This window comes from Schistocerca piceifrons, chromosome 6 (genome assembly GCF_021461385.2).
Source record: "Schistocerca piceifrons isolate TAMUIC-IGC-003096 chromosome 6, iqSchPice1.1, whole genome shotgun sequence".
In the NCBI taxonomy this organism is placed as follows: Eukaryota; Metazoa; Arthropoda; class Insecta; order Orthoptera; family Acrididae; genus Schistocerca; species Schistocerca piceifrons.
The window spans coordinates 255,081,241-255,090,348 of record NC_060143.1 but is presented as its reverse complement, the minus strand read 5'-3'; the positions used below and the strand labels follow the sequence as shown (position 1 = coordinate 255,090,348).

Below are 9,108 nucleotides of genomic sequence, written 5' to 3'. Positions count from 1 at the left end.
AGGGGAATATATTATTGACAACTAATGATGGAAGGTAGTTTTCCAGACAGAATGAAAACAGCCAGAGAGTTTTGCACAACAAAAATATGGAAATATAGTGGAGTATGACATTTTAATAAGGTTGCTTTATCACTATGGGAGAACTGCTCTTAGTATGAGTAAATCACACCTGCAAAATAGAGAACAAATCATTATGGGATTAGAGGAACTGCTCTTAGTATAAGTAAATCACACTTGCAAAATAGACAACAAACATTATAAATGCGATTAAAGCAAAATAAATATTTACCAGAATTTCAACAAATAAGTAACAGTGTACCACAGGGTAGCGTTGTAGGACCCCTGTTTTTCCTGATACAAGATTTAAATGATTTACCTCCTAACAGTGAAGGTGAAATCATAATTTTCGCAGATAATATCACCAGCATAATGATAAGCACAAATTTACATGAGGTCATAAAGTGACAAAGAGAAAACTACAACAATACTGTTCAGGAACAACAACAGTAGAAGAAGAGAGTAATAGTCACAATTGTTAGAAGTAAATATGAATGTAGCTCCAAATACAAAGTTCTTAGGGCTCTCCATAGAAGACTGTGTGCTATGAAAAAACCACTTTGCTACTATAAGAAGGAAACTAAGTTCAGCCATATCTGTTCTCTGAGACATTAAACCACTAGTAACAGATGGTGCAATGTGAATGGCGTATTTATGATATTTTAATGTTGACATGATCTATGGAATAGAAATACTGGATAAGTTGGGGGATGAAATAAAAAATGTTGAAACTCCAATTAGTAATCACCAGAATAATGGCTAAAGCAATAATGACAGACAATTGTAGGCCACCAATCAACACTACAAATTGTAACATTCTACAGCATGTTTTTTTATAGAATACTGCTTTTTGTATGGGAACATAAAAACCAGTTCAACAAAAATGAAGATATACAAAATCATACTGCCATAAACTGTATGAAGTTTTGAGTTCCACAATACTACATAGCTGAACTTGAAAGTAAAAGCTTATATGGCAGTAAAACTGTACAGCTGTCTACAGTTTTATATTTCAAATATCTGCTTGAAAGAGAAATTTTAGCAGACAATGAAACTATTGCATGCGGGAAGTCCTTCCAATTCCGTCAGTGAAGACATACTAAATGCAAAAAATTAGAAATAGTGGTATAGTGTAATATAATTAAAATTTGCATAAGCAGATGGGTAGTAAATTCAAGATGTGTTCTTGTATATCGTACAACAGAAAAAAATGTGTATAGGTAGAGTTTGCAGTAGATACAATATTTAAAATGTTCAATTGTGTACGATGCTACCATATTTAAATGTGGTATGGTATACTTCAGATAATTAAATACTTTATGTGATTATTACTTTGTAGAACTACAATGAAAATATGTACTTCGATGTGGTCCATATATGTACATCCAAAACTGCTAAAAGAAGAAGTATATTTAGTTATTTACATGTTCTATAGATCACATGCTTTTCTTGTCAGTTACTTTAAGAAACTTACATCACAGTCACCACAAATCTACTTGACAGACAGCACAAGTGACCGAATGTTTCATGAAAATTTCACACATACTCACAGGGCATTGTACAACATAACAATTGGCACATTGATATAGAATAGTCTCAAATCGTCTTACTGTTAATCTAAATTATGTTATAAACAACAATGCGTATTTTTAGTATAAGATCACACTTTTGCAGTTAATTTAGTTTGCGTCATCATTCGTTCGTTCGCTCTCTCTTTTTTATCAATTTACATCCAGTACAAGCACGACATCTATCTCTGTTCATTCCAACAGAAGCAAATATTTTATCATAAGTTAAATATTCGCGTAATAAAAACTGGTTTTATGTTACGTATCATACACTTTCTGCCTCAATATAAAACTGCTTGAAAATACCCTTCTCTTCTATATTTATGTTATCAGCTTTCGTCGTGTGCTTCAAGTTTTCGCATATGGTGTCCTGATTAGAAATTGTCTTCAATATTACTAAATTTTATTGGAAGTCTGAACCAACTCACATTCGTTGGATAGCCTCCTTGAACAACATTGACGTGCAAGCACTGTTCAGTCACAGATATAATATACAACAAGAAGTGATCTCTGCAATACTATTATCTTTGAGGTGCCAGTCTGAGCAGCCTTGGGCACCAGCTGGGTTGTATCATTCCGTAGGAAGAGGTGGAGTGGGTTGTTGTGGTGTTGTGTAGCGGGTGCTGTGCGGGTGGTTATAGAAGCCGGGAAATAAGTTTGGTGATTTGTATGTTGTTGTCGTTCAACTGAAAATAAACTGTAAACAATGTTCCATCTTAAAGCTGTTTCAAGAACAGTCGGGGCTCTGAAGCAGAGCACACAGTTCGATGTTGGTGCTCTTCTGAAAGTGTGTCCTGCGGCATTTCAGTTACGGAATTCAAGATCATATTCAGATCATCAAATTCCTGAGCGTTTAAAGGATGTACCTACCGCAGAAAATCCACGATTTTTCGATATGGTTGAGTACTTCTTTCACAGAGCGTGTCAGGTAGCGGAGGACAAATTAATTGAGGATATGAAGGAAAGAAGGATGTCTGTCGAAGACAGGAAAAAGAAAGTAAAAGGTATTTTGATGTTAATGCAAGGCTGTGATCACATAATAGAAGTTTCTTTCCCTATCAAAAGAGACAGTGGAGATTATGAAATGATCACCGGTTACCGAGCACAGCACAGCACTCACAGGACCCCTTGTAAAGGAGGTAAGTAAATTGTAATTTTTAGATAGGATTTTCTTATTTCTGTATGCTTAAAACTGCTTTGAATCACTGGATTTCGTTGGTGGCGCTATTGTTAATAGCTTCGATCAACTTCTGTGATGTTTTCTAGTGTAATCCACTTCTATGTTGTATTACGAGTAGCTTTGATTATACCACCCAATGCTGCTCTTAGGCCCCCAACAACCGCTTGATGTATATGAGGTTCAGTGATGGTTTTGTAGCCACCTTAAAAGTACACGTGTTTTTTCGGATCACTGTCGTTTTAACCTCGTGATCAACACGCTACAGATGTCATACCACACGTTGACAATGTCGTAGACGTTACAATTTTCTTTTGGCAAGTGCATTTTGCCCCATATTTTATATGGCAACGGAATGTGCCTCTGAATATTTGTCTTTTATAATGGCCTTTCTGTTTTCGGATGGTCAAGAAAACTTTGTAAGTTTCCAAGCATTTTTAAAGGTTAGGGATTTTGTTTATCTTTTCATAGTCTGGCAGCAGCAAACACAATGCTAGTTCCAGTACTGTGCCTACCCCAGCGAGGAGCCGAGGATTCAATTTCTTTTTTTTTTTTCCCATGTGTTTACTTTCCCAGTGTATGTCATTGCTTTTATATTTTTTCCACTAGAGATCTCTCGTGGCTCCATTTGGGAAACCATATTAGTATTTGCAGAGATAATTTAGGAAAATGTAACTCAGGATGGCCTTATAATGCACGAGGCTCCATCCTCACAAATTTGAACCTGGTTTCTACACACATGTTTCATTACATTGAGTTTGTGCCTGTTGTACAGTGCTCATACGTATACACATACATGGAATAACTTAGTTTTTTAAGATTGGAAATAATTACACACAATTCATTGTCTACATATAACACATACATTTGCAGATGACTTCAATACCATGATCAGGCTACCACACCTCTGTCACATCTCTCTGTCCTCCAATTAGTCAGGGAAACTGAGCCAGCATCCTCTCGTGACAAGTTCAGGAAGAGTGTGGAACATTAGTGTTACAGACTAAAGATGATGTGTGATTGCTTTCCCTGTGAAAAGTGTTACAGTATGAATGTATATTGTGATAGAAGTGCTCTAATTTTCATTTTTCTCTCTAACACTTACTGTTAGGTAATCTTAAATTTTGTAGTACACATTATTTAAAAGGTGCATTTGGATCGGTTTTTAAATAACTATATTTCAGTCATCACTTTCATCTCCTAGGGCAAATTATGGTGAAACTTTGACTTCCATTACAAGACACTGTTTGAATATTTTTTTGCCCAAATGGGCCCTTATCTATTTGTGACATACTTATTAGTTTTTATTGATGTGTGCAATAGAGAGGATCTCGTGTTGGAGTGAGGGTGTCCAATTTTTAAAATATTTTCTTACAGTGGGTGTGAGTACTAATTTCAGTTATTATTCTTGTGGTCCGTTCATGTAGTTACAAAATTGTGTCCATGCCAGGTGTATTTAGTCCCTAGTAAAAAACTGCATAGCTAAGGATTGAGAGTATGTAGCAATAGCTATGTCGCCATGAGAGACTGGCTATTACAGGCTGGTGACAAGGTGCTAATGGGATAAAATGCTTGTGATTCTCTTTGACAACCAATATTTACCCACAAGAACATTACATACTACAGAGTGTATAGTTATCATATATGTTATTTATATTGTAACAGTCATTTTTGCTCTTTGTCTTGACACTCAAGCTATTTGCTTTCTTTACATTTATTACTACTGCCCAGTTTTGTACATACTTGAGGGTTTCGGGGTTCATTTGATTTCTCAGGTACGAGTACTGTCATTTTGTCAGTAACTAAAATCTTGCTGTCTTCAGCAAAGAGAATATTTTGTCTTATTTTCATTCGATAGCCATAGATGTGTATTAAGAACAGCATTGCTCATAATGCATTACCCTGATGGATACTTAAGTCAATGTTTTGAGCCTGATAATTTTTCACTAAGTGTTCAGCTGTCTCTATCTTTTGCTCCCTGCTTTTCAGATATGACTTGAATTACTAGTTAGCCACATCTTATACCTAGTGCTTCAATAGCTTCTTTAGTTGCATTGTATAGTCAGGAGCCTTGGGTAGGTCTGCTAGGCAATTCATCCCTGTGAAGAGCTTAAAACACTACTTTTGTAAGCTGTGTTATGGCCAGTACTGTACTTTTGCTACTTAGGAAACCAAATTCTGTTACAAAGGTTGTTTAAGCTGGTAATTTTCTTTGATTCTTTTGTGTGTAGAATGGTGAGAGGAAGGTGACTGGCCTCTGCTTTACAGTAAGAGTATTTTCCATATCTTTGTAGGGTGCATAACTTGTCTGTTTCAAATATTCTTTAAAAAGCTTTATTTATAGTTAATTGTTTGTATGCTGTGTACGCATGACTTTGGAACAGACTTGCACCTTATGAAGGCTTCCTGACCGCTTAATTTTTGTACTGTATTCCTTACTTCATGATTTGTTCTGGAATGTTATATCATTGTGAACGCTTCACCTGTTTTGGGTAAATTTTGTTGAATCTTGTAGCTGCAATACCTGAAAGTCGTTCACAAAGTTTTCTAGTTTCTGAATATTTTGCATTAACCTGCGCCCGTCTTTGATTAATATGTTGCTATACTTTCATGCTATTTTTCAGTTTCTTGTTTTATGATGTGTATTATGTATTGTAATTTGTCACCTAATTATTTTTGCCGCCAGCAATACCGTCCTGAGTACATGTTTGTACCTGGCAATTTAGGAACACCAGATTAGGATAGTGTTTTCGTAAGAAATATCTCGGTCTCTCGGAGCACTTTGTAATGTTGGCAGTTAACCATTTATTTCATTTACCTGTTGCTGAAGAAGTTGCTGCTTTTGGAAATACCTCATCAATAATTAGTCTCAACGATGCGCGGACTTTAAAGAGATTGGTTGTAAGGCACCAGTATGAACAGTTCGAAGACTTTACCGCCCTGTCGACGACAAGCCCGTTATGTGTACGAAACATACCCCATGCGAAGGAGTAACGGGAAAACTCGGGGATTAAAAATGAGAGCAAGGGGAGGAGGAGGAATAGATTGCCTGTGGAGATTATAATTGGTATGCAAATGGAATAGATGAACGTACACTGATACTGGCACGAGGTACCTTAAATTTTGCTGTTGCTTGTGGACTCTATAATATGGAAATGAAGAATGTTACACCTAGTGAATTCATGAGCTGAAGACTTTGTCTGGAAATAAATTCGTGATCGTGTTACGGTGCTTTATTTGTAAAGATCCGTCATGATCACATAAATTGCACAGTTCACTATTACCGGTTTCGCCTATTGCCATCGTCAGAATATAAAAATATTCCGATGTAGGTATCAACGAACACATGAATTTATTACGTTCCGCGGGTTTAGGAGTACACGTACGATGGTGTGGCGGTTTAAATCATAGTGAGGCCTAGAATTTCTTGGGATATGTATGTGAGAAAGCGTTGTGTAAACTGCACCGAGCTGCAGTTTGCAGGGCGTGGCGTAGACGCTCCAGATAGCAGTCTCATTTGCTCCTCCGGAACAGACTGCGTGCAACTCCCTACTTGCAGTAACTCCATGCGTGTGCAGAACTCCAGGTGGTCTGTGGCGTTAAGTCGCGTCGTACAGTGTATTTATTTGTCCACCTAATAGCCAACTGACTAAAATTTACGACTCGTCCTATTCGTATGACACCGCTCTGTCCTCTCCAAAATCCAAAAAATTGTGAATATGTCGTCATAGATGCTTACTGCGAGCAGTTGCCGTAGCTATTAGTCTATCTGAGTGCGTCTTCAGGCCTGAACCTTTACCATATTTTATCCAGTAATTTTCGGACGGTACTGCCAGAGGTTCTCCGACGAGGTACGTGGAAGTAGCACCACCGGACAACGAACGTAAAGTAATGGAAGGCTGCGATTTACCCCATCACAGGGAAATACATAAATTGAATTAATACTAAAAAATTGAGTCAGTGGGAGGAAACCAATGATCTGTGGTCAGAAGTACAGAACCAGAATGTAATGGATACAGTCTGCCGCTCTACTTACAATTTGCAACAGGTAATGTTGTTCATCACATCTATGGTTACATTCTTAACTTCCACCTGAACTTTTTTCCGTGTATTTTTTTCCGCATTTTCCTGTAATCTGAGCAGACCAATACAATTTGCTGTCATTGTAGTAGAAGTTTCCTGTGTTGTATATTTGTTCACTGAAAAAAGAGAGCTGTGTCTCAAGTGGAGTTAAAAATGGGGTCGGCATCCAGGAATCATCAGTTTCGTAACTGAGGGCAAAGTGAAGGGGTACAAAATGTAGAGGGGGCGTGGCTACAGTAAACAGGCTCAACTAAATTTAAGTTGCAATAATAATGAGGATTCTTCTGTGGCTGGTCTGTTCTGTCTGTTGCGCGCACTGGAGCACCGCTAGCTCAGCCAGATGGCGTTACACTTAGTACCGTAACAAACAGCTCGTCTTGTTCACGCCAGTTGTGCAAAGACGTACAGTAATGCTTGGAGCAGGTGCGTTCGTGGTTAGGGAAGTGGCTTGGTTGCAAGCAGCCTACATTAGCGTCACTGTACTGAGAACAGTCCCTGGCCCCGAGTGGAGGGTGTACGAGCGTGGTTTGGTAAGTCAGACAAAAAGCGAGAAAAAAATATTTGTTTCGTAAACAACTCACGCTCACGTTACTTCTCCACATAGTTTCCTTTCAGTGATATACGCTTGGTCCAGCGATCTTCCAGCTTTCTCATCCTATCAGAAAAATATGTTTTGTCAAACTCTGCAAAATACTCGTTGACTGCAACTATCGCTTCATTGCAAGCAAATTTCTTCCCAGCAAGCAAAGTGTCGAGTTTGGGACCAGGAGAAGTCACTTTGGGCTAAGTCTGCTGCATACGGTGGACGAGGAACCAGTTCAAGGCCCAGTTCGTGCCCTTTCGCCATTGTTGTCGCTGATGTGTGGGATGGTGTATTATCCTGATAAAAGAGCACTTTTTCCGTGTCAACCTTGATCTTTTTTAGGCTAATGAAAGTTTCAAACGGTCCAACAATGGAGCAGAATAGGGTCCGGTTATGATTCTGACTTGTTTCGAGTAGTCTATGAGGATTATTCGTTGGGACCACCATCACCTTACCAGCCGACAAAATGGTCCTTGCCTTCTTCGGTGCACTACCACCAGCCTTTGTCCATTGCTTTAACTGCCGTTTTGACTCTGGTGTGTAATGAGGCATCCAGGTTTCAAGTCACAAATCGGCGCAACAATTTTTGCGGATTGGTATGAAACATCGCCAGACGTTGCGCTGAAATGTGCGGTATGCGTTTTTGGTCGGCAGTGAGCAATCGCGGCATCCACCTCGCACATAGTACGATGTACGTGTACTAAAACAAACCAAACAGGATGAGGTGCACAGTGAACTCAAAGTAGTTACGTCTGTATTAGAGTTATGTCTAGGGAAGTGACGGAAGACTAATAGTGCATCACAACGACAAGAGTTGGGGGGCATGAAAGGGAAGCAGCGGTTGGGAAGTGAGTGAGGCAGGGTTGTAGCCTGTCCCCGATGTTATTCAATCTGTATATTGAGCAAGCAGTAAAAGAAACAAAAGAAAAATTCGGAGTAGGTATTAAAGTCCATGGAGAAGAACTAAAAACGTTGAGGTTCGCCGATGACGTAATTCTGTCAGTCAGCAAAGGACTTGGAAGAGCAGTTGAACGAAATGGACAGTGTCTTGGAAGGAGGATATAAGATGAACATCAACAAAAGCAAAACGAGGATAATGGAATGTAGTCGAATTAAGTCGGTTGATGCTGAGGGAATTAGATTAGGAAATGAGATACTTAAAGTAGTAAAGGAGTTTTGCTATTTCGGGAGCAAAATAACTGATGTTCGAAGTAGAGAGGATATAAAATCTAGACTGGAAATGACAAGGAAAGCGTTTCTGAAGAAGAGAAATTTGTTAACATCTAGTATTGATTTAAGTGTTAGGAAGTCGTTTCTGAAAGTATTTGTATGGAGTGTAGCCATGTATGGAAGTGAAACGTGGACGATAAATAGTTTAGACAAGAAGAGAGTAGAAGCTTTCGAAATGTGGTGCTACAGAAGAATGCTGAAGATTAGATGGGTAGATCACATAACTATTGAGGAGGTATTGAATATGATTGGGGAGAAGAGAAGTTTGTGGCACAACTTGACAAGAAGAAGGGACCGGTTGGTAGGACATGTTCTGAGGCATCAATGGATCACAAATTTAGCATTGGAGGACAGCGTGGAGGGTAAAAATCGTAGAGGGAGACAAAGAGATGAATACACTAAGCAGATTC

At 38.6% G+C, this 9,108-nt stretch overlaps 1 protein-coding gene across 1 annotated transcript in view; it reads left to right on the top strand.

Moving 5' to 3' along the window:
- The first annotated feature begins 2,192 nt into the window (after window positions 1-2,192).
- LOC124802744 (glutamate dehydrogenase, mitochondrial) overlaps window positions 2,193-9,108 on the top strand; it is a 187,173-nt gene continuing 180,257 nt past the window's right edge. The window contains exon 1 of the mRNA XM_047263727.1: window positions 2,193-2,764. Within this exon, the coding sequence (XP_047119683.1) occupies window positions 2,332-2,764 (433 nt within the window). The 5' untranslated portion in view covers window positions 2,193-2,331. The remainder of the gene's footprint in view (window positions 2,765-9,108) is intronic.